This window comes from Corvus cornix, chromosome 8 (assembly GCF_000738735.6).
Source record: "Corvus cornix cornix isolate S_Up_H32 chromosome 8, ASM73873v5, whole genome shotgun sequence".
Classification (NCBI taxonomy): domain Eukaryota; kingdom Metazoa; phylum Chordata; class Aves; order Passeriformes; family Corvidae; genus Corvus; species Corvus cornix.
This window is the reverse complement of record NC_046338.1, coordinates 29,937,622-29,964,158: the sequence shown is the minus strand read 5'-3', so window position 1 is coordinate 29,964,158 and position 26,537 is coordinate 29,937,622. Positions and strand designations below refer to the sequence as shown.

Sequence of the window (26,537 nt, the reverse complement as noted above, 5' to 3'; positions counted from 1 at the left end):
CACCACAGGAGCCATCCTTGGCCGTGGCCTGGGCTGAGGGACGCCCGTGTGCCTGGCACACCCTCCAGCAAGCAAACAGCACAGCAACACTTTCTCAGGAGTACTGACAGTAAATAATACCTGAAACAGGCATCAGATCAGGCAAGCATCAGGCGTGACAGAGAAAACAGCTTCCAGCTCTCTGAAAGGTCATAGTGACTGATGTATGTTAGTATCTATTTGTTCTGCAAATCTTGTCTTAACTGGGAAGTAGTACCTAAATAAAGTGAAATTCTATCTTAAGGGGCTGGGAGGGAACTCCTACCAGAAACCAGTCCATACTAATCCACTTATCTCATAAAATAGAAACTGGACCAGGTATGCCCAAGAACTTTGGCAGGGACTACAGTTCACTGTTACTGTCGATTCAGCCACATTTCTCAAAGGAGTTTGATAATTTATTACAGCACTTTCTTCTTCTGAGTATACACTAATAAATGGAAAAAAAATTTTAAAAGCCTATTTCCATATTTTCCAATTTAATTCCCTGAAACACTTTGTGCATTCAACAAGGGACTTCTCAGTAAGCATTTTCGTAAGTAAGTGCATAGTGCTAGCTATGCTTCAGTCTTCATGGACTGATCCTGAACAAAGTGCTCATAAATTCTCTGTAAAAGCTTCTGTAATATTGATTCCTTTTTTCTTTCTTTAGCACCATGGGGTATAGTGGCTTGAACTGATGGTTATCCAATTTAGGAGACTCTTACAGTATATAAACATTCCTCATAATTGTTTATCTCAATATCTTATCTCATTGAGTTGTTTTATTTTATTGTCTTCAAGTATAAAATCATGTTACAAGTAGTTGTACGCAGGGAAAAACCCATGCAGAGCATCTTAATAAAACATCCACACGGAACAACTAAACAAGCAAAACCTCTTCCTGAAAAAACCCAATGGCACCAAATGCTTGAAGGACTCACTGCAGCGGGGTGATACGTGGAAGGTGAGAAACAAAACCACTTTGGTTTTAACTGCCCCCTGTTCAGACAGGGCTGGAAAGATTTGCTTCACTTCGTTGGGCAATCCTGGGCATGGACAGCGCACCGAGCATCAGCATCCACTCAGCTTCAGAAGACCCTTCCCTCATTCTGTGATTTCTTTAGCTGTTTCCAGGCAGTTCAGCCAGGCCTTGCTGGATTCATAAATCACACCTATGACTCCTTCCTCCCAAATGTTTTATTGCTCTAATGCAGCCTGAGCACTCAGAGGAGGCAGTTATTGCTGTGTTCATTTGACAGCCAAGGAAATGGAAGCAGAGATGCGAAGCGATTTCCTGAACATATTGCAGACAGCCAGAGGCTGATCCAGATAGTGAAATCCTATTACTTGATTTCTGATTTCCAGCACCACCACAATGCCAAACTGAGCAGGGGATCTCTTTCCTAGCTTCCCACGTCCCTTCCCTATCTCGCACTGCATAAACACTCCAAAACTACATTGTCCCACCACACTAACAACGTAGCCAGTATTCTCTAATCTCCTCACTATTAACATTTTGTCCTCTCTAGTTCTTGCCTCAATGTAAAAGAAAAAAAAAAAAAGGAGAGAAAAAAGCCAATGAACAAAGTATGCACTGCTTTCCTTTCTCATTCTTTGAAGCAGGTGACATAACTTCCCGTTTCGCTGGCGACAGACGTGCTTGGTAAAGTCAAGCTGAGGTGAGGGTCCTGCGCCCCTCCAAAGGTGAGCCTCCCCCACCTGCTTTGAGCGAGCACTGACAGCAACCACAGACCCTGGGTGCAGCCCAGCCTCCCTTCGATCCAGCCACCACACACCTGGCATGCTGTGATCCCCAGCAAAAGCCCAGACTCTTCCCACTGCTGCAGATCAGGACCATTTCCAAGCAGAGGTGATGCCTGGGAGCCTGGCTCAGGAATGCTGGGACCAGCTCAGCCCCTGCTCACAGCCAGAAGTACCAGGTGCAAGAGGCTCTCACAAAACCAGAATGCAAGTGCCCCTCTCAAGGAGATGCGAGTTAGACTTGTTGTACTTAATTTTCTTCACTTTATGAATTAGAACAGTATCAGATGAAATTTCACAACGAGGCTTGGTTCTGCGAGTGTCACATGAAGCCTGTGAGCTTTAAACAGAGCCTCAGCAGATTAGCAGTAAAAAATTTCCAATCACATGCATCATCTTAGTTCACACTCAAAGTTGTACCAATTTGTTCCAGTTAATACTTGGTATTTTAAATACAACTACATCAGGTTCAAGGAAGGAAGCAGCTCTATTTTAAGGAATACAACTCTATTTAAGTACTTTATTAAGCCAAATGAAGGCTTCAGTGTAACAAAATTAGATGAAAAAACTGACTCGGTGCTACTCGTCTGTGCAGTCATTACCACGGACAGCTGTATCATCCTTTCCTTAAAATGTGGTTGGCCAAAAGCAGTGAAGGCGTATCCTGCCATATCTGTCTAGGAGTAAGGCTCAGAAGTAGATAAGCCATTTGTTTTTCTCCTGTGGGGAGGCAAGAATGAAAAAGAAAGAACAAACCCCACAGCACCACGCTGACACAACAGACTTGTCTCCTGCATTAGACTTTAAAGGGGGTGAATGGGATATTGTACTCAGCTATTATGCAACATAATCTGAACAGCTGTATCTCCAATGAGATCTCAGCCACAAGCATGAGATCTGAAAGGGAAAGTTGCCATTTCTCACAGAACTCTTATTTGGGATGGGTATTCTGCACAGAAGAAAACCTGCAGCATCCATTTGTAAAAATTAATGTAGGATTGACATCAGCTGCCTAAAGGAAATCCCAGGCTGGAGCACAGCTTGAAGAATGCCTCTCTCCTTTTGACTCCATGCAGGGAAGGGCTCACTGGCAACAGGCTGTTTCACCACAAGTTTGAAAGCCAGTGGAAGAGCCCTCCTCCAATGTTTTCACTATGCTACAGTATCCCATTCAGACCCCATACATCCCGCATTCAACCCCACACTGTACAGCTCATTCAGCACCATCTGATCCCTGGTTCTGGGGCACAATAAAAGCCCCAGCTGTCAGATGCTATTTTACCATCTGAGCCGGAAGGAAGGAGCTGTTCCCTGAAATTCCTTGGAAACGAACATGGTGTTAGAGAGATGTCCTGCTGAATGCATGCCTGAGCATCTGCTGCAGTAAAGCATCTCTCCACCTCGTGTTTGGGAACAGAACTGAGAGAAATGCTCTTCGTACATCAGCAAAGCAGCTCCACCCCAGCACACCTGAGTAGCCCTTCCATGCAGGGGGAGATTCTTCTTCTTGCTGCAAGTCATCTCCTTGCGAGGTCTGTACGACTCTTTATCCTGAAGAGAGTCTTCAGGATAACAGGAAGCCAACCTGAAAGCCAGCTGAAGGTAAAGGAAACCAGCATTGCTGTGAATTTTGTTTAATTTCTCCATTAGCATTAGTCCATTATCAAAATGTCTCAATTGCAACTAGCACATTCAAAGGGAATTACAGAAACAAGAGAAAGGCAGGTTGCAAAATTTACAGAGCACCTGCACAATTTACTGTGATCCAAACCAGCAGCAACAGCAGAGTCAGTGACGCTGGACCATTTCCAACACCAGATCCTTTTGTCAGATTTTCATCTCTATGATGTTATTTCCATTCATGGAAACCCACTGAACCAGGTATAGCCCATTATTCTTCCACAGCCCTGCTGTTTAGAGATCTGCTTAGTTAGGCTCAGTTAGCAAAACACTTAACTAAGAGTAAGCTAAGACAGAAGGATGTTCAATAAGCCCCATTGTACAGTGATCCTGCAGCAACACAGGAAAAGAGAACGGAGTCTGGATTCCCTGAACTGTAACTCTACACCTCTACACTGACCACTGGGCTTGTGTTTGAGAGGCTGCAGGGGAACCTGCATCTAAGAAAAAGGGTCAAGGGAAGGATGTTCTGCCTGTAGCAGATGCTTTTCAGAATCCCCAAATGTCTTTCTGCATTCAAAAATTCATTTTCACTTTGACAGATGGAAGGTTTATTATCCACTTCAATTCTCTTTGCTTTATTAAAGAACAGACACCCTGAGTGGCTGCAAAGCAGTGCTTGGAAATGGCTGATTATTTTCTGCACTTGCAGAAATGATGTCTCTGATGTCTTGCAGCTCCCCCAGACACAAGTGCTTCCTTCTCTACAGATAAGGGCTGCAGCAGTGACACACACACCGGGAAAGCAACAGCCAGATCCACTGTCAGCCAGCACACAGTTTGCATTTCAATGGCTCTGGTCAACAGCAATACTGTGGTGAAGGACACCAATATCAGAAACATTCTAGATGGAAAAATATCTGCTTACAGGTCATTTTTATTATCTGATCTAACTTAAAGAATGCCTGAACAATGAGACCTCTGCTACTGAGGACTATCCAGGGTAAAGAACTACTTGTATATGGCACAGCCAAAATGAGGATTGGATAACTGGGAGAGTGATACTGCCCAGCCATCTAAGTCAAGGCCCTGCTCTGGGTAACACAATTCCTATGAGCAGCAGCTGTTTTTCCAGCATAGCATTTATTAATCAGTTTGTACCTCATAAACATAACAGCTCCGAGTGATTTTGTGGCTTACACACACACCCCTTTTGAAATACAGCATTTGATGCTGAAGGTTTTATGTCTCCTCAGTGACTATGCAAAATCCAACTCTTAGCTCTCCCCACTAAAGGTATATAATTCATTCTGATTAAGATCTAACCCGTGTCCACAATAATTTCAGAGCTTTGGTCAGATTTCTCAGCACATCAAGCAGAAGAGAACGGCAAGCAGGAAGACACACACAGCCTTCACCACCATCCCTGTGACAACAGAGTCAGACATTCAGGAGAAAGAACCAAGTGATCGTCTTGCATCACTTAGCAGGGAAACAGCCTCTCCCAGCTACATGGTGTTAGGGTTTACTTCCACCCTTGTTTATCCTGGAACTAACACAGACCTATAGCACAATTGCCAACAAAAGGCCAGCAACTTATCCAAGGTTCAAACCAGTGGTTTTACCAAGGCTTTACTGTAAAATCTCATTCAACATATTTAGTCCACAGTGTGCACAGCTTTCAGCTAATAAACCCCTGGCTCAATACATTTTCTGAAACCTGCCAGGAGACTAGTTAAATTTGTTGTCTGCAAGACTAGATTCTAATTCCGCTGAATGACTGAGCCACATCTTGTCTCCTGTCACACTCTGTGTCCAGCACAAGATGAAAAATAATCTGCTTCCTGAGATGGAGGAGGGGTGCTAGATCACAACTCTGAATCATATGCCCAGGTAATCAAAGAACCTTGCAGTATTCTTTGAACACACATCCTATATGTTAATATGATTTTAGATCAACTCTGAGTCACAGTATCAAAAAAATTCTCATTTGCATCTTTAAAATCAGCATCAAGTTTCTCTGATGTGTGTGGAGGTCCTTGATGCTCAAACCTGTCATTACTTTTATCAATATTTCAAACCTACAAGTTAAGTGCAATTACCTTTTAGTGCATTACTCCACCAGCAGAAAATAGATACCTATTCTGTATTAAAACTGAACCACTGTGGACCTGTTGGAGTGGGTCCAGGAGGCCACGGAGATGCTCTGTGAGCTCGAGCACCTCTCCTATGAACACCAGCTGAGAGAGCTGGTGTTGTTCAGTCTGGGGAAGGGAAGGGTTTGGGGAAACATTAGAGCCCCTAAAGGGGCTCCAAGAGAGCTGAAGGAGGACTTTGGACAAGCAGGGGAGAAAAGGCTTCACACTGACAGAGCACAGGGATAGATGGGATATTAGGAAGACATTCTTCCCTGTGAGGGTGGTGAGGCCCTGGCACACGTGCCCAGAGAAGCTGTGGCTGCTCCATCCCTGGAAGTGCCCATGGTCAGGTTGGATGGGGCTTGGAGCAGCCTGGGATAATGAAAAGTGTCCATGCCCATGGCATGAAGTGGAACCAGATGGGCTTCAATGTCCCTTAAAACCTGTGATTCTGTGATTATATAATTACATTCTGAGTTCTAGAATGCCATTTGTAGAGCTCTGTAACATATATTTGTTATATCCAATACTTTTATCTGTATTTCAGCACCTAACAGAGCTTCATTCTCTAAAAGTCTTGCCTTTTTTCTACTTATCCAGCTCCATAAACAAAATTGCTAATACCCCAAAAAAAGCCACACATTAAATGATGAGCATTTTGAAAATACAAGTGGGACAGTGTCCAACTCCAAGGTATCAGCAAGGCTCACTGAAGCACGGCACAGCCTTTTAGTGCAACAACTACTCCATGCCCTGCTCTGTTATCTCACTAATCCTTCATATGCCAAGAAGGTTCGCTCTGTACCTGGAATGAGGCGTCGCGTTTTGCCTTATGTTGCCCCTTTCAGCCTCTGTACCTGTGGGATGCCTTGGCACAGAGCTGGCAGGGAGGTGGAGGAAGGGCAGGGCAGTTTAAAAGCACTATTTGGCCACTGAATGTGGTTTGAGCAGCTGCCTGAGAGTATCTGTGGGGATGGGACTGCACAGCTGCACGGCCCATCAGCCCCCAGAGATACAAAGGAGCTGTACCAATTCCCAAACCTCTACATACAAGGCTGCTTTGGTTTTGGTTTTTTTTAACTTCCTGCTGCTTTCCCTGCCCCAGCTATGGTTCCACCACCACCACCAGCACTACTGGCCACCACTACCACTTGCCACTTCACCTGTGCTCATCCATCATGTTTAGCTGAGACCCTGTTGGGCTCATCAATTACCAGTGGACTCCAGACCTGCTGCTTTATCACCCAGCAGAAAGAATCGCAACAGCACCTTAAGCACTGACAGAAGCAGGCAGTTTGTCAGGCAGGAGGGGCTGAAAAAAAAAAAAAAAAAGATGAAACATGTCTGTGCTGCCAGCTTCAGCAGGAAAGCCAAGCTGCTGCCACTGAAGGGAGCCCTGCAAGAGAAGGAGCTCCCACAAAGAGAGAGCAGACACTTCCTTTGGGAAACAAAGCCAGGTAATATTACCGGCAACATCTGCCTCCCTCTGGTACCTGCAGCAGCAGAGCCATCTTTTTTTCCCTTGAGCTCTCTGTCCTAGTGCTGTCTATTCCTTGTTGCTCTGGCCATGGAAAGAATGAGACCCTTGGTTCTGAGATAACTGGATTCCTGTTATCCTGTTCCAGCGTTGCCTGACTGACACTGTACCATGCCATAAATCAAATCCCTCCTGATGGGAGAGAATTTACTGAAAGTCCTTGCAAGGATTTTCAAAGATACACTGAGACTTTTCCTTTTGTTTCAATGCTTCCAGATAGTTGCTCATTAAGTCTTATCAGAGGAACAGAGCCACTAGTGTGACCCAGGTACATCATAGAAGGAAGAAAAGTAGGAGTGAAGACAATTATCAAGATTTACACAGCCTTTTAAAGATATTTTAACCAATAGTTACTAAAAACATACATTATTTTCACTTTCCTAGCAATTCTTCAGTAACACAGGCAGGAGCTGTGGAATTTTCTATCCAATCATTCCAAACTACTTTTACTGCAAAATATGGAGTAGTAGAAGAAGGAGAAGAAGGTTTAGAGAACAACAACAATCCTCCATTTTCATAATTTTTACTCTTATCCATTTACTACAAAGAGAAGCCCAAAACCTTTAAATTTTTCACCCTGTGACAATCTTACATAGTAGTCTATCCCCTAATTCACACCACTGTGTTTTCTAGTTCTTGTCTGACTGTTGGTAATGTTTTCCAAGGTTTGAAGCTAAAATAGTGTTGTTCAGGAGGGTAAAAACCCTCAAAAACAGGCAGAGAAATATTCTCAGCACTCTGGGTTCCTGCATCTGACCTGCTCTGGAAGTTCAGTCTGAGTGTGGACAATCTGTGTGCTCCTTCTTGCCCATGCACTGTGGTCTCCAAGGTAACGGACAAATAACATACAGTATCTTACTTACACCTGATACCATAAACTGGGGATTACTTTGGCAATGCTGCCTTGAAGCAAAAGCACAGCACTGTATCCACACGGAGCACTGCCTTGGCACAGCTCACACGCTGCTCTAAATCAAACCAGCTCGATTCTTCTAGAAGCCCACAGCTTTACACCACCAGCAACCAGCACTCCAGTCAACACAGCTGGCTGGGGTTTGGTGAGCTAATGTTGACACAGGTAGAAGGAAGCAATAAAGAAAAAAAATGTATTACACTGTGCATGAAAGCACAAACCCAGCAAGATAAAACGCAGTGAAATACATTTTCCAATCTCAGCACAAAGTATGCTGAATTCTTCTGAGAACTGGGATTAAAAAGAATGAAAACAGTTGTACACATTGAAGACAGAATATTGGTAACTAACATTTACCTGCACCTTCTAGTAACTATGAAACTGGACTCTATCTATAAAGAGATAAACTGCCTTTTCATCTTGTTTCAGCACTCCTTTCAAAGTGCATGAACATACTTGCCATATATAACCAATCATATCCATAAACTTATTTCAAATTTATTCTCCCAAATGGGCTTGTAATGATGACAGAAACAAGGTGTTTCTCGAGTGCCCAGAAACACCTGTATTGATTTCCCTGAATTTTTTTAAAGAAGAAAATGAGAAGGCTTCAGAATATTGATGTCCTTCTTTCGAATGCTTCAAAATTCTATTGCTATTTATAAAATGTGTATTTGAGACATTGGTCAAATAATTCTTTCTTGATCCAATGACAGTAAAAAGGCAGCAAGAAGAAATGCTTTCGGACATAGAGAGAAAATAAACAGAAAATAATACAGGTTATTAATTTGGAACAAAACAGTAACTCAAACTAAATGAAGAAAAAAAAGTTCAAATCCTCCTTTGAATTCCATTAGGCTGGATGGTATTATAGAGGATATAGAAAAGGACTTCTCCGTGTTGCTCAAATGCATTAATAATTACAACTCCAAAATAATTATGATTCAGACAAGTCACAATGGTCCAGAAAACAGCTCAGCTCTAACCATTCTGCAGGTTTTTTTGCAGGGCAGAAGGACTGACAGAACTAGCAGAAGCAATACCTAGTCCACTCTTGGGTTTTTTTTTTTAGTAAATACTTAAAGCAGTAGAGATTCCCTTAGACCAAAACCCCTGTATGGAAATAACATTTAAGCACCACAAATCAGCCCATCTGGATGACTTAGGTTGGTGAGCTGAAACCAAGAACCCACACAAATGCTCTGCAGCGCTGATAAGGATCTGCCTAAAAACTGGTTCCACACCAGCATCATTTTGTAAACTGTAGGTCCCACTTTACTCTTTATCTACAGATCTGTCTGTCTACATTTGAAAAACAGGCGCCTGCCGAGGAAGGCGGGAACCTCCCTTGGAATGGAAAATGTGACCCTCTTCCCTGCAAATTATTGGAACTTTGAAATTACGGGGGCTTTCAGGCAGAGATACAGGAAAAGGACTAACAGTTCTTTACTAGAACATATATATACATAGCACAGCAGACGAACAGCAGCCCCGGCAGCAACCACGAGCAGCACCACAAACGCGGCGCCGGCCCCTCCCGGCCGCGGGCCCTTCCCCCGGTGCAGCTCCGCGCGCGGCCGCCAGGGGCGCTGGCGGCTCCCGGCCGGGCAGGGCAGTGCGGTGGGTCCCCCGCGCCTGCAGGGGGCGCTGTGGCGCCAGCTCGGCCCTCACGCAGGAATGGCGGGCGGGCCGGGGGGGACAGGGAAAAGGGGCTTCCTTTACAAACTGACGGTGGGCAGCCGGTCCCGGTGCCACTCCGGATAGCAAAACAAGCTGTAGCAGGGACCTCAGAGCAGCAAGCTGGAATGGCAGAGGCGGGCACACCTGGGGTGGCAAAACCTCCTCAGCCGTGCCAGGGGGCACGGGGTGTCCGGGCAGGCATGGGGTGTTGGCTTAGAGTGTAGCAAAAAGCCCAGAGCAGTGGCAAAAACAGCAGGGCAGGGCAGCGGGAGCTGGGCTCCTGCCAACAGCTGCAAGGCGCTCCCTCCGGAGGTGGGAGGAAATCGGGGTCCCCTTCCCAGTGAGGCTGGGTGTTGGAAAGGTCCCAGTTCAACTCGCTGACCCATGATAAAGAGACCCAGCGAATAACAAAAAAACCTCCGCAGTGGCAGCAAATCCTCCGGGCAGCAACAGTCCAGCACCAAAACCACACCTGTCCCGCTCTGGTCCGAAGAGTGAGAGAGCTCGGAGCTGAGCCCAGCCCCTCAACCCCCAGCCAAAATCTCGTGGTACCTCTGCACTTCCCAAGAGAAAGCTCCCCAGCTCAGAGACAGTAGCAAACTGCACCCTTCTTCCTCCTCCTCGAAGCCACATCTTTTGTCTCTCTTAAGTATCGTCATTATCATCTCCTAGGCAACAAATGGGAGAAAATTCCCTGGGAGAAAGAAAAATAAAAAAAGGAAAAACCCTAACCTCCAACACTGTCTGATGAAAGTAACTTTACAGTTTTAAGAGTCTTCCCTAGCACTGGCTTCACTACCACATGAGGGATTTATTTTCTTAAAACCCAGACCCTCCAAGGAGTATCCAGCAACCATAAACCACGAATTAAAAAGCTCAGGAAATGGGTCAAAAAGCCATCGTGAAAGGGAATCATCATTCAGTGACATGTTTCATTTTTGGTCAGTGACATTCTGGGTCTCTTCTGGGCCTCATCAAAGATCCAGCACTCTCAAACACTACATCAGTGGTCTGCAAATGAAAGATATGATCCAGCTAATAGAATCTGTGGATCACACATGGAAAGAAAGAACAGTGCAGAAGAAGAATCAGAAACGGTACACATACATTTGAATTCATGGAAATAGCTTCCTCAGCTGAAACACACTATGGTGCTGGCTCCAGACTGCATGTCCACAGAACTTTACTATAGCATGAAGCAGTAGCCCTCCAGCTGGGGTGGAATCCCATGAGGAGATGGGATCAGTCCCAAGAAAGCACCATTTGGACTCTTCCAAAAGTTTGGAAACTTTTCTGCTCTCTGGGAAGGACAGGGGATGGCATAATGGGAGGCACATGCTGGGAAAGCAGCCTGCCATTGGCTGGGCAAGACCCAGCTCTTCCTCCACAGCCCTCTCCCCTCACTGTTTGGTGGCAAACTGATCAGAATAATCCTGCAAAAATATTTCAATTTACTTATTTTTGAAAATGTTCATTGCATCAATACCATTGGTAGCTCAGCCCCGCAAGCAGCTGCAGTGGCACTGCTCAGGAGGACAGAGAGTGGTGTGGGACTGGGAATAAACACTGGTACAGAGAGAAGGGCAGGAAATAACAGACCACCTTACTGTGAAAAACGTAACTCTGTTGTCAGAGCCAGGTTAATGTGAGTCCTGGCATGCATGAGCATAGGGAAAAGGAAGCTGACCAGGTGTACTAGTTTGAAAACAAACCAGTGGGAGGCACCAAGTCAGAATAACAATTTAATGGGGAAATTAAAGAAAAGAAAAAAAAACTAAAAGAAAACACTGTTTCAAACTGACAGAGTCAAGATACAACCTGAGTCCCTGTTAGGCAGGGTGGTGGTAGCAGTCTGGTAGAATGGTGGCTGCAGTCCTCTGAAGCAGTGATCCTGTAGAAAAGGGTCTGCTCTTCCTCAGAAAGTCCAGTGGTGGCTGTGTAGCTCCTGTCCTCTGGAAATCCAGTGGAAAGGGTTGTCTCTGGTGTTCAGAGTCCCAGATTATATCCAGGATGGAATGCTTGGTTCCTCCCTCTGGCTGGAGCATCTCACAATGGGGTAATGAGTCATGAGGCCAAGTGTTGATTAGGCTCATTAACAGAAGATAGTCCGAAGGGAGTTATCTCTGAGTCAGGCGGCAGGACAATGATGGGCCATTAACAGAAAGATAGTCTGGGGGGAGGAGGCAAGGAAACACTGCCCCACCTGATTTCAACAGCTCCTGAGGATGGTAATAGAATAAATACACTGCAACCCAGGACACCAGGGAAGGTCAGCCCTGGATTGTCACTGAGACCAATACTGTAATACTGCTTCTAGTTCTGGGAGATGCAGTTGGGAAAAAAAACTGAAGAGGGTGTGGAGCAGAGCCCCTGAACTGCTTGGGCAGAGTGGAAATGCCTTTGCATCAAGAGATGTAAGAGCTCAGGGTCCTCAGCACAAGGGAGCTGCTCCAAAGACAAAGCAAGAGGATCAGGGCAGAATCTGGTAGCTCCTCCCCCACAGAGGAGGGAGGGACAGAGATGGGACAGCTCCTCAAGACGGCCTGAAAGCAGGATCCCTCCTTCTGTTGGGAAGGAAAGGGCTCAGATGAGGATTTTATCTGTGATAAGAGCGAACTCCCGTAACAGTGACCACCCAAACTTCCTTCCTCCTCCGGCAGCAGCTCCAGCTACAGGATGCCAGGGGAAGATGGGCTTCAAAAGCTCAAGTGCTGCCAGGGACTCTGTTCTGCAAGATTCCACACAGGCAGAATTAGAGATTCCAGGTAAAACTGAGATTGGAAGGGCTCCAGGGGGCACATGGACCAAGATCCTGCTCAGGCAGGGGCAGTTTCAAAGTCAGAGCATGCTGCTCCTGAAGGCCTCCAAGGATGGAGGTGCCAGGGTCTCCCTGGACAGAACTGCTTTCCCTTGTGCTGAGCCAGAACTGACTGCTGCGAATTATAAACATTTGTCACAATGTCATGTCCTGTGTGCCTCAGTGTTTGGCTCCCTGCTTTCTAAGACTTTCTTTTAGGTGGCAGGAGACTGCAGTCAGGTCTCTCCTGAGCTTGCTCCTCCTCAGGCTAAGAGGCCCCAGTTCTCCCACCCTTCGCCTGTGCAGTCGGACCCTGCCTTCCCGTCAGTCTTCCAGTCCACTTGCTTTAGCCTGTGAATATCCCTGGTCTCTGTGGGGGCTCAGGACTGCAACTCAGGGAGTGAGATAGATTTCACCTGACACATGTCTGTGCACAGCCAGCCTTGGGCACTGCAGGGCAGAGGTTATCCACCACAACTCCCAGCTTGCACTCGTGCTGTCCAGACATTTAGTCCATTAGATGATGGGAGTTTATCCTACATGGGATTTTGCATTTGCCTTTGCACTTGCTGAACCTCAGCAAGCTCCTCTCAGCCCAGCACTTACCCTCCAGTTTCTGCCCCTGCAAAACAGGGTGCATCCTCTTCCAGTGTCTAGGCCTGAAGATGTTAAACACAGCCCCACTATCAACCCCCAAAAACGTTCAGCTCCCTGCCAGTTAGACTTCAGCCCATGGATGACTATGTACTGCACTTCTCCCTGGCCTCCCAAGTATTTGCAGTTCACCCACCCACTCTAAACCTCCTCAGTTCAGCTTCGATGAGAAGCTGAGAGCTTAAAAATCCTTATGGCAGGGTCTGCCAGTGTGTAACCACAAATTCTTTCTATGAAATGGCTGATAATTCCCCTGAATAGAGAGCTAAACACAGCAAGGCAGGCAGGAAAATGGAAATACAATGAAGCTTTCCAGAAGAACGTCCTTCAGCTCTGGATTAAGAGGATTATGCCACTTAGAATAGCATTTTTATAACCCCTTGAGTCCAAGTTTTCTGCAGATAAACTGAGAATTGAAATTCCCCGCAGTAAAGCTGCTCAATTCTTGCACAAACTACACAGCAGCCCACTTATATATGCTGCTCTCCAAGGCTGTGCCAAGTAGTTTCAGAACAACATGAAATCCTGAAAGCAAGACCACACAGGAAAACAACTGCATTTCATGGCCACATTGCAATATGACTAATTTTATTATAATGTATGTTGGGGGATTGCTATTACACAGCATAGCTTTGAAGCATATTCAGCAAAACCTAATCTCAGATCATCCACATCCTGTTTGATTGTTTATGAGCATCAGAGCAACACTATAAAAACACTGCTATGCTTTTCAGTGAGAAATACAGCCAGAAAGTGATGAACATGGACAACAGCAGGTAATTCTGACTGTGCCAAGAAGTTCACACCTGTGTGGCACTGGCTGTGTCAGAAGGTCACAGGGCTGGCCTAAAGCACAAGGAACCTGCACAGCTATCACCTGGCCTGTTTTGGTTTTGGAGTTAACCCTTTGTCACCTCACGTCATGACGGCTCTCTGTGCAAGAGAGACTCCTGTGCATCCGGCCCATTGCACAACCCCAAGGAACTACAATGAGTCACTTGTAATGCCAGAAACCTTCCAACAAGACCATGCCAGCGACAGAATGAAAGTCTTCACAGGACATTTTTTTTGAACTATTCTCTGCAACCTGAGCAGCATAATAGGAAAACCTTTCCAAATAACTGCAACTGGATTTTGCAAACCCAACAGACGAATCCCAGATTGCAACATACCCTTGCTATTAATATGAACTCTTAGAATAAACAGAACACCCACAAATCCTTCCTGCAGAATGTCCCTTTGTGTACAGTACACACCTTTGTGCCAGCTGGTGACGTGACAGTGACAAAGTCAACACAATTTGCCCCAACCTATCCCAACTGTCAGCTTGTCCTGCAGTTAAACGTAGCAGCAGAGAACTGAAAGAAACTTTCTGAGTTATCAGGGCCTGTTCCTTCATAGTGCAGGCTCCCATGCATTGTCTAGTCCTATCATAATCCTGAGGAGAGCTTCACTTAAAACCTCCCGAGGTTGTTTGCACCATTATTTGCTTAGTTAGTATCCTTCAAAAACCAGTTAGGTATTTCCTATGTAAACACAACAAAACCCATATTTATTAATTTCTTTACTAGTACGTAATGCACTGAAACATGGAATCCTGGAAAAGTTTGGGTCGAAAGCACCTTAAAGACCATCTTTTTCCAACCCTCTTCTGTGGGCAGGGACACCTTCCACTAGACCAGGCTACTCAAAGCCCCGTGTTAACACACAAATATGTTCATACTCTTTGATTCCAGAAAAAAAAAAAAAAAAAAAAAAAGAGTTGATCAGAACAAGCCCTTACAGTAAAGTCAATTAGTCAGATCTTCTGAATAAAAGTAACAATACTTTTCCTCCTACAGTTGTTCTCTGTTTACTAGGAGATAAGTAGTTACTTCATAGAGAAATGTTTTTCATCTTATTTTCAGAGCAGCAGAAATCACCTGGAAATGTAATGTGGTGCTTTCCATGCCAGTTCCTCTCTCTCCTGCTCACTCACAGCTGATCCAAAGCAACCTGGAGATCTGCAACACAGTTCCCATTACTTGCGCCCAGACCTACAGAGGCCCTCGCTGAGCCCGTCATGGCAGCACTTCCCAAAGGTTTAAATTACAAGATAAGCCACCATGAAAGGTCTTCTCACCACAGGGATTTTAATTTAGCAACTGCAAGTGCTCGCTCTAGAACACATCAGCGGTTCAGGGCAGGAGGCTCCCAGGAAAACCCTCTGTTTATCATGCCTTGCTGAAAGAAACTCATCCTGAGACACACTCCCAGAGCCGCCAGTGCCTGGCTCTGGTTAACCCTATTGCAACACCAGGTCGTGTCTGAAGGAGATACTACTGTGGCCTTCCAGGCAAAGTAACACATGCTGCCACAGCAATCTGCTAAGGCAGAACAAGAGGAAAGGCTGTGGCTGGACAGTGAATTAAGGGATACCACGTGTTTAAAAACACCCAGCAAGGGAAAAGCATGGGACTCCTGAAATGCTGGTTAACCCAGAGCCTACTTGGAGCCCAGCCCCCAACCAGGTCATATTAAAGCACCATTTTGTCTATACTGAATTTCTAGATTTATTGTCTAACTGTTGTAATGGACCTTGAAAATTCTGGCCTTAAGAAGGCGAGAGGCAGGAAAAAGCATCATAATAAAAGGGATTGGGCAGGATTCTGGTTTACATCCAGGGATTCAATGATCCTACAGGAGATGCAGGAAGTAAGTTCATGCACCCGAGATCTCCTGCGCATGGAGGGGCAGAAAAACCCGAGCAGGAAATAAGCACAGAGAGGCTTTACACAAGATACAATAAAGCAAATTTCCTTTTTTGAGAACACCTTCCTTTGTCCCAGCAGAGGAACTGATTGGGTACAAACACACACCCAGCCCCAAATCTGCGCGCACGAGCGCTTCCCTGGGCTGCTGAATAATTAGTTGATTTGTATTTAGCCTGAAATGTTAACTGCACCTGCTTGCACGTTAAGCTTAACACCTATATATACATTTTTATTTTAAAACACTCCCTCTGACTTGCACAACCCAAAGGGTTGTGGCTCCCACATGGGCTCAGCTGTAGGATCCGAGGCCAAAGATGAACTTTTGCACTAAATTTCAGAGCCTGCAGCTCCTTCCAAGCACTGAGATCTCCATGACGGAGGGAGATGACCACACTCTACAGATCACTTACAGAAAGAGACAGGCTATTTATGAAGAAATAGCATATTTCATTCAGCTAATACGTTTTTACAGATATTTATGCTGATTTCAGAACGTATAAAAATAGAATATCACCATTCCCAAGGAAGGGACTGATTCTCTCAGATTTAGTGATGAAGGTACCTGCACCCCAGAACCAGCATCTACCCCAACCTCTTGACTTACATTCTAAGAGTCTACAGCTGGATTGGTTCAGTCATTTGCTGGCTTAATTATTATTTCAATTATGCAAAAAATATTATTTTAACTATGACCCTACTGAGCAAACCACCTTCTTCTAAATTCCCCTGCCCAGAAAGAGATTTTAATAATCTCTTCAAAAATAAGTCATTTTCATTTTGCCGATGCATGACAGCAACTTTCTGAAAAAGTAATAAAATAGAAACTAAGTAATAAAAAGAGAAACTAAAGAACAAAAAAGGGCACTAAATAGTAATGTTTTCGACAGAAGGACTTAACTCCAGGACAGAGTATAACCTTGAGCATTATTGGCAAAGGAGGAACACCTACCACAGCTTTGGGCTTGCTGACTGCCACCAGATTGGCCAGAAAATCTTCCTCGCACAGCTGGCCAAACACATGGGCATCGTAAGCCACCACTATGGAGATCTCGTCCATCATTTTGCCGTCAGGCTGCCGCTAGCGGCTCAGCAGGTCCACAGTCCACGGCTGAACCTTGGCTCAGTTCCGTGTCAGTTGTTCACACCCAGCTGAAGACGCTAATGGGGAAGGAGTGTCGTGAGAGAGAAAACATGACCCAGCAAATCAGCTCCCGTGTGGGTTTTCCTCTCCAGGGTGCCTTTGGTATCACGGGCAGCGCACACGGCACACCTGCCCACACTCCCAACACCTGCCTTGCAAAAGGCATTTGCTGAAGCTTGGAGAAAGGCAGGGAACCTGTTTTAATTCCAGTATTAGGCCAAAGATGAAACAACAGGAGACAAAACAGATTAGTGTTAAACAAGAAAAGATCTGTCAGAGCTTGACAGCAGCACTGAAATCACTGCTGTTCTTCTCCAGTTTGGTAGCAATTGTTCATTCTTTATATCCAGTCTTCTCCCATGAAAGCTGATATTCCTGTCAGCAGAGTCTCCCCTTCCAATGAATTGCTGCTTCTGGATTAAATAATAAGTTCACAGAGATTGGTGTAATGCTGATTTCTTTCAAGCACTCCTTGAAATTTTCTGCAAGTTTCTAAATCTCTCCTTTAAAATCTTTTAAAACACTCACTTTTGCTTTTCCACAGATCTGAATTGCATTCTGTGCCCTGTAGATACTTTGATTTTAGCAGGAAGATGACAGCAGCAAGTCACAACCCTCCAAAAAGCATCCTTCAGCTTCCACATGTAATAGAGGGTAAAACAGCCCTGAAAAATTCAACAAGGCTGTGAAGCTCTTTCTTGAATAAACTTGCACCTCCACAAGGGAAACAAAAACAATTTATGCAATTAAAATGTTCCACAGAAGAAAGTTTTTAACCTAAATCTGGCACTGGTCTTGTTTTAGTTAAGGAGTAATACGTTATCTCTTGTCTGTGAATCCTAAATAGTGGAGCAGCCTTCCAAATTATTCCTGACTTTCCAATTCATTTATCCTAACTTCTTTTATCTATCTGACACAGGGCAAAAACAGCACAAGGAAAAAAATACGGAAAAAAATAATTAAGGATCAATACTCTGAAAACTACAAATGAAAATCTAGAAAACAATACAGGATTTGAAGAAACAAACAAAATATCCCAGAAGAAACTTCTTTCAGGACAATCAGGCAAGGTAAAACTCCATCCACGACATTTTTATCTTCTTTGGAAGCCTTTTCTTCCTGATGAAAAATCATACCTGCTCAAGAAACAGAAATCATTCCAGCCATCCATTCGTCTCCAAAAAGAGTCTGTGCTGGATGCAGCAAAAATGGTAGAAATGTCCAGTGCAGGTTGGTGTGGCCTATGGTTACACTTTTGCTTTCCAGAAGGAACAGTCAGACCCACCTTGCTTTTCTTTTTCCTCTCCTCCTGGAGTATCGTTATCAAAGATTGCAGCTATCTAAATAGCACCAGGTGCTATTTGCATTTGAATAGGAAACTTGAGCAACAGCTGTAACGGGCAGGATTAAAACCCTAACATCTCCTCCACTTAAATAGTGGGGGGAAATTACATGTTATTGCTAGGAAACAGAGAGTTCTAATAGGCTTATGGCAAACAAAAAAATGCAGCACTTGAGGTTAAACTCTTGAGATTAAAGCAGATTCTGATCATGCTTAACCCTTGCAGGATGAAGAAGGATATTTTTCCCTTGAAACGCACCTACTGTACAATTTTTCCTTGTTTTTCTTCAAAGGCAATTTTTTTCCAATTAATTCCTGCAGTAGAAAGACTTCAGATTCCAGCCCAGCTAACGAGAAGGTGGCTCTCCATGTCACCTATACAAAATTCATACCTGCTATGCCAAACCCGGCTCAGCTTTTCTGAAGCCTTTAAGTGCTACTTCCTCCTCCCCTCCATTGCCTTGGGCGGGTTTGGTATCTTCTTGTAGAGCAAGTTCAAAGCGTGGGGCTGCGAGTGGCCCCTCCCCGGCCTCTTCTCTCCGCCGTGTGCTGACAAAGGCAACTGCTGCCAGAGGTACAGTCCCTTCCCACCCCGCTGGCACCCGCTCCAGGGGCTCCCAGCAGGGATTGGCATTACCTTGGAACAGTCAGGTAGGCGCAGGGGAGGGAGCAGGTGGTGTAACAGCAAACACTCCCATGTTAATGAAAGACCAGTTTAATTCTGCAGTAAGGGCACGACGTGGAGAATGCAAATTATCAAACATACTCCACAGCTGTAGCTACTCGAACCCCTCCCCTGATTTAGCCAACAGGCATTTCCATGTATAAGGAATTACGGACCAGAACGAATCTACCTTTTTCTTTTCCTCTTAGAAAAAGAGATTACAATTATTTAACAGAACTACATCTGCATATTATTGTATAATCAGTTCAATAATTCTCATACCTATTCATAACAAAGGGCTTATAATTTTGGCATGCTCTAACTAGCAATTCCAAGAACTAACAACTGATTTGTGACATTGGCTGATGCATCTCTCTAAATAGGATGTTTTTCAGTTGTTTCAAGCTAACGAAGCTGAGCTGCCTGCAAATCCCTATGAACCTGCATTTTACATCTCTGTTAACAGCCTGTGCTATACCCTGAATCAGCACACAAAATTATAACTATCAAGCCAGGTAAACTAAATATTTTGAATTAAACTGACCAAGGCAAACACGTCCACCCAGGCACAACCGCAGCCTGCTCACACCAGAGGAACTGGAAGGGAAGGGGCGAGCAGGGGTGCCCTTCACCACCTCCTCAGGCCACACTACACAGTCCTCCCAGCCCTTCCACACAGAGCCTTCCCCTCTGATGGGGTTTTTGGGTGCTGAAGTGATGAATAATCTACCGAAAGACAATAAAAACCATGTAGAATGTTCATATTTCCTTATGGCAAAGAGCGCTTCTCTGTCTAACACCACATCTACCTTGCAGCAGCCTTCCTCCAGGAACAGGAACGCAGCCCCCTCCACGACACAGCTGTGAAAGCATACCTCTAAAGCAGGAATTTCTGGAGAAGCGGTGCAACCAAGCAGTCAGAAGACAGAGGAGAGCCAGCAGAAGGACAGGTCAGCTGCAGAAAGCTGTTAACTTATTAAGCTAAGTAGCCCTAATTGCAGTTGTTGGGATTTATATGCCGGTAGTTAATAGAAGTGAATGGAAAATTCCTGAATTGAGCAAACCAGCTCTCCTAGCAAAGCAAAATCCTGCTCACTCCCAAGATAAATTCATTCTCACTCCACCCCCAGGAATGTCTTGCTGCTATCTGACAGGGATAGGATCTTCTGACAGACAGGGAAGTGAGGTATGTGCAGCTCCTTGGTAAGCGCTCCCTTCCTGCCACCAGCTCCACGAACACAAAGGCCTTTTCTGTGATTTGCCTCTCATGCATTAATGAATCCGGGAAGATCACAGCCGTCTTCAGAGAAGGAAACATAAAACTCATTTCAGAGCACTTGGAATGGCATTTGGCAGTCTTCAAGGTAAGTTTACATGTCCTTTTCCCCCAGCGGGAATGAATAATGATAGTATCAGCTCTTCTTGTAATTCTGTACCCACAGCAAGGGCTTTTTCAGACACAACCAGCAAGCAAAAACCACCTGGTATCAAGTCAAACGCTGTGGATCACACACACAGTTCTGTTCTCTCCTCACCCACAAAGGGCTTGCCAACCATTGGAGAGCGGCAGAAACTGGAACTCTGTTCCAGTTTTAGATGTGTTTCTGGATCCACGTGAGACTGGAATGCGAAGTCATCGTGGCTCGCAGGAATGACCTGCACCATTCCAGAAATGCAGTTGCCAGGCTCTGACTGATCAGTGATTGCTTCTCCAAGACTTATTTTTATTATTTAAAATGTCAAATTAGCATGGCCTATTTTTTTTTCCCAAAAGAAGTGGGTGTATGCACCTGTGTTCCTCCTAAAATAATCCTCCAAATGTGTGGAAAAATCTGGGCTTAATGTGCTTTAGCACATATAGTTACAGGGGTAAATCCTCCCCATTAGCTTGCTCCTGGTTTGAAAGCAGGCACAATTGTAAACTCATTTTTGCAGATTTAAAGCCAGCAAATCCATCCCACTGGACCCAGGGAATGTGCTCTCCCAGTGGTGGCAGAGGTCAGCGTGGCTGGAATTGCTGAGGCATTCCTGACACACCAGTAATGCACTTCCCCTCAATGGAACTGTGTAGCCCACCATAGGGAAGAGCTGAGGACTTGAGAATCTTCATTTTATGGTGCCAAATACCCAAATTCCCCTCTCCCAGCCTCCCCAAATCCACTGCATGCCACACAGAAAGCTACTCATGCTTCCATGCAACAACTGCTGCATAAGGATTTTCTTCCACAGTGTTCCTATAGATGATTTTTAAAGAAAAAAAGTAAAACTCTCTCTCAGCCTCACCCTAAAGCTCCAAAGCAGGAAGAGCAGCCCAGCCGATCGCTCCCCAGCCTACTGAAGCTCACTCCCTGGATATCTTTAAGCATATTCTCAGCTAATTCTGTGTCTTTGCTCTGTTCCTCACTGAGGTGGTTACTAGCACTTGAAATTTTAAGGGCTTGGGTCAAGTTTGCTCTTCATTTCAGGTTTTACATAACTTAGAACTACAGCTAAATAAGGCATGCCCAAAATAAATCTGCCCGTTTTGATTTCTAAAACCACACAAACATGAACAAGATTAAATGGCAGCATAGCTGGGACACCAGCCTACAGGTACATGCTCATTATTCAGCTCAGTCCATTCCAGATTATTTTGAAGCTTTTTTAATGAAGTCATGAACCTATTTTGATTTTTAATTTGTTAAATTCACCTTTTTACTTTTATGTTTCCGTACATCTTCCCTATCCTGCCACTATCACTTTCTAAGGGCAACAGAAGTTATTTCCTCTCTCCAGCTAGGCTTCCTTCAGATGTGAACTGTCTGCCAGAAATATTTTGCTTCACGAACTTCCTTCTTGCCTGCTGAGAATCTGGGTTAGGGTTGTGTTGACTTTTTGCTTGTTCATGTCTTCCCAGTGGCAAAGGCAGCAGAGGACTCTGACCTATTGGTGCATTTTATTGCTTGGCCCCACAAAGAGCTGTGATGTGATAGGTGACAGAGGAACAAGGAAAGAACCAGACATCCCTGAGCCAGTATTGATATCAAGTAAAGGAATATTCAGTCTTAGTGTGAGTTTTTAACAATTCCAACCTGTTGAAAAAACAGGTTTTACAGGATATTTGGGGCATACTTTGTATTTACCTAATATAACCAATTGAGCTGAGCATATTTCCTCTTTCCCCATCCTTTTGTTTTGGCAAAATAGGGTATTTTTTTTTCCTGTTTGGAAAAGCAAGGGGGTGGTACCAGTGAGCTCCCCAACAGGCAAACACTCTTCCAGCCTAATGCCCTCTGAGTGGGCCAGGCTAGTTTGGACCAGAGAGAACACTACAGAAACCATGCAGAAGGAGCGGGCAGAAATTCCTGATCTGCCTTGGAGCATATTTCCTGAAAAACAACAGGCTTCTGCCACCTGTCTCCTGTGTCACCCCTTCTCTTTGGGGTCCCTTTTTTATCTCCTTCCACTTCCATGACAGCAGACATCACAAACAACTCAACTCCTCAACTCAGGGAAGTGGTGACGGGTGCAGAGCAGGGCCAGGTACCAGGGACGTTCCCACACCTGCCCCACAGCCATGGCCAGTGTCTCCTGAACCTGTGCCCTCTGAGACAAATCACTACCAACAGGTCCCTCAACAGCTCCCCCGGCTGCTGAATGGACAAACATTAACAACCTGTTTGCCACTACAAGTGTCTCTGATAGATATTCCCTGGGGCTACTAATCCAAGAACTGAATAATGCTTCTGTGGCACTTAGACCACACAAATGTCATTTAGAGCTAAATTCCATAATAAACTCAACACTACCTGTGAAATGTACTTTAAACTTGTTGCATTTATCACTTCACTTGGTATTGAAAAGAAAAAAAAATGGGTCAAGCATATTATCCAAGAAAACTAGCACAGGAGTTGTAAAGGGATGCTTTGCACTTCCAAGGATTTACATGGATTTCTGGCCTGGTCTCAGAACAGGTTGATTCAGGGATTTCACCCAAACAGCCTGCTGTCTTTTCACTTGCAGCACATGATCAGCAAACAATAGATACTAATTAACATTAATCACCACATTAAATAGCAACATCTGTCACATGAAGAGACTCACACAGGGCCCAGGATTCCAGCCTTCTCATTCTAAACCCACACTTGACTTTCTTTCTCCAGGTAGATACATCTCTCCATATCTTTCATTCCCTCCCCAAAGAGGGGTTAATGGTCCTTATCTGCATCCCTGAGGAAGACTAACGCAGGTAAAATTAATGGAAAATGAAAAACTGTAAGGAGTGCTATTATTGATGTCTGTCAAGTTTGCTTCAGTGCTGAACCAGCCAAGCTGCACAGGGAGAGCGCAGTGACACGTTTTCCTAGATGACCTGAAATGCCCTGTTTCATGTCAGATTTTAGTATCTTTACTGATTATCACTTTGCACCTGGCCTTCAGCTTGGAACAAGAAAAAAAGGGGGAAAGAATGAAAGGCTGGAGAGCCAGATGCCGTGAGAAATTCTTGTAGTTAAGTAAAAGGAAGAAAAAGGCAGGACCACGACACATCCTCTGCTCATCAAACCCACAGGAGCTGGCCGTGCACAAACTCACCACAACACCCTTGGCTGTGCTGGAACCCTGACAGGAGCTTCATGGGAAAGGTGAGACATTTCCATATGGAAACAGCACAACAGTAATGGTGTATTCCCAAACCAAAAAATAAATCTGCCATATGATTGCCTGAAGATGAGATAACGAGTAATTAAGACTGAAGTGATGTGGGTGAGCAGGACATGGCACATGGTGTCAGCCAAACTGGGCTAAACCGGACAGACCAGTCCGGGCACCTTCCCCGAGGTTTAGCAGTCAGTGTGACTGTGAGACACAGTCTAGACTGAGGCATGCCCGATGACTCTGAAATGAGATCAGTTCATGCATTTTGCATTAAAAGTACAAACTCCTGACACTGTCCAGGAGAGCGGCGTGCCCCTCAATGCTGGAGTTAAAAATCAAGGCATTAACTCGGAGGATGGAATGCAGCCCAAAAAAGTCCAGCGAACAGCACTTGCTGTAGCTGTTGATAGCAAAGCTAACAAACAGCCAGCTGATACAGAGGAGGCATTTGACCTGAGACCCTTTTGCTAGGAAAGGCAGAAAGCAGCTAAGTCTCTGTACTCCCCTGGACAAATTCCCTGGGAATTTGCACCGGTCAGCTCCAGAGGAGAAAAGAAGATCAGGACCGTGCAAGCTGATCAGCTGTATAAGACTACCAGTAGCATCCACTCATCTAAACTCCACATAATCCTCTGCCCCTAAATCCCTGTTCATCATCATCCAGTACAGTGAAAGGGAAGTTCTGTTCTCAGAAGATGATTTGGGAGACAAACTACTCCAGTACTTAATTGTGCTGATCTGGTTTCCCACTGGGAAAATCTGCATCTACATTTAATGCTTCAATATACCACAAAGAGAAAAGCTTCTGTATTTACATGTGATTTAAAGATTACCCTGTCTTGATTTGACTGTTAATAAGCTTATTTTAAGATCTCAAATGGTATGTATGGAGGGGCAGAGAAGGCAAATGCTGCCGCCAGTCATCAAAGAGCTCTACATGATAATCGGGTATTTCTTCAGAAACCAGAGACCAGAGCTATTTCCATATATTCTTCTATCCTCCCCATTCATCTTATTCCAAGCTTGTCTTTTATTTAAAATCTTGACTATAGGTCTTGTAAGACTTACTACTATGATGCCTCCACAGCTGAAAGAAATGAGACACTCGCTAAAAAAATACCAACATAAGGAATTGGCCCAGCTCAGCACAGATGTCCACAGGGCAAGAGAACATTTTCTCCTTGTATCCACGTGCTCAGGCTGGGCACAAAGTGCTGTTCAAGCTGAGGTCCAGTGCAAGGGCTGAGCTCCCTTGGAAGCTCCCTCACTCCCAGTGCTCCTGTTGACTCCTCTCAATGTCCAGCTAAAGGCCTATATTTAGAAACAAAACTGAGCCAGAAGTTCTAATCTGTACTTCCTTTTTTAATATGTCTTTCATGTAGGGGAAGTGTTTGTGCAAAATTCCTTCTGCAAGAAACGCAAGGGAAGTGCCTGTAATGAGTGAGAGCTAGTTTTTGCGTGATCTGAAGGAAGAAAACTCCATCAAACAAAGAAAAAAAAAAAAGGATGCAATAAAATTTAGAACTATTTGCACAAGAAGTTTTTAAAAAGAGGTTTCTATTGCCATAGAATTCCTTAATGTATTTCCAAAGTACATATTTTATATGATCACCATCATTACTTTCACTGTTTGGAAAGCCAATGAAGCAAAATAAACCAACTCACAAGATAGTAAGAACTAAGAAGAAGGAGAAAAGCTATATTGCTGTCTACAGTGAATATCGTATGTAATCTAAGTCCAGGTTCCTACATATTGGTTTGAAAGGTTATAGATGGCCTGCTCTCATTTGTGACAGAATAACTCTGTTTCCAATTACTCTTTAGCACAGAATCACAGAATGGTTTGGAAAGGACATTTAAAGGTCATCTTGTCCAACCCTGTTGCAATGAGCAGGGACATCTTTTAAAAATAATTACTCTTTGAAAACAGTGAAGGATTTGATCACCTTTCTCAGACAGAGAATCATAGATGAAAAATATATGAAGAATATATGGCTGTTTCTTGGAATACCACACAGTATCTTTCTTCTATAGATATTTCTCACTGCAGAACTTTTACCCAAGAGAAATACACATGGGCTTAGCAACATTCCTGCGACTGGAACTGCCTGGGGACTGGCAACTGATGTATCAGGACATTACCTGGACACCCCCAGCTTTAAGGAGAGTGAAACAAATGAGTCACACTGGTGACACTTGTGATACAGCACATCCCTGACACCGCTTGGCACTGACATGAGGGCAAAGGGATCTCACAGGAAAAAATAAAACCAAAAGGGTAATTTCCTTGATACTAGTTAGAACTATGAAATTGAGAAAGACCAGAAACAGGTCTGAATCATTTTTCTTATCTCTCCTAATTAAATGTGACAACAGCTAGTGAAAAAGCCCCCTGTGAGCTGGAGATGGAGCGCCCTAACTCGGTCTCTCACTGCCTTTGGCCATCCCTTATCAGCAGTGCATTGCAAAACATCCAGGATATTTTGTTGGGCAATACTATGATTTTATTCTCACTTTTTTTTTTCTCAATTTTTCCATTAAGAATGCACAACTGGTGCTCTGTTTATCAGTGTTGTTTGCATTCTTGTGCTCTTCTTGAATCTTTCAGAGTTACAGGACTTCAGGGTCTAGAGAGCTGGCTGGGCTCACTGCCACCAAAGGGAGAACAAGAGTTGGCCACACAGATCAGTGATCAGCACAGGCATGGGGCAGCCGTGTCTCCTGCAGTGCCCATGCCAGCTCAGGTTCACTTTGCCCTTTTTTGACACTGCAGACCTCCTCACATTTTGCCAGAGCTCTGAAAGTTCTAGAGTGACAGCTGACTATGTCAGGTGGGAAGAGCCAGAATGAGAAATGCAGAGATCCTCACCCATCCCAGCCA

General features: G+C 44.6%; 1 protein-coding gene across 10 annotated transcripts in view; it reads right to left on the bottom strand.

Annotated features, from left to right (window-relative positions):
- The window catches only part of RABGAP1L (RAB GTPase activating protein 1 like), a 243,198-nt gene that overhangs the window by 21,522 nt on the left and 195,139 nt on the right, over positions 1-26,537 (bottom strand). The window contains exon 1 of one of the 10 annotated variants that reach the window (XM_039556024.1): positions 19,897-20,147. The exons of 8 other annotated variants lie outside the window; for them this stretch is intronic. Coding sequence is in view for 1 of the 2 variants with exons in the window: in XM_010406333.4 (XP_010404635.1) it covers positions 16,824-16,934 (111 nt within the window). In the remaining variant the exon portion in view is untranslated. Of the gene's footprint in view, positions 1-16,823; positions 18,884-19,896; positions 20,148-26,537 lie in introns of those variants that run through there. One more of the 10 variants, XM_010406333.4, reaches the window with a different exon arrangement.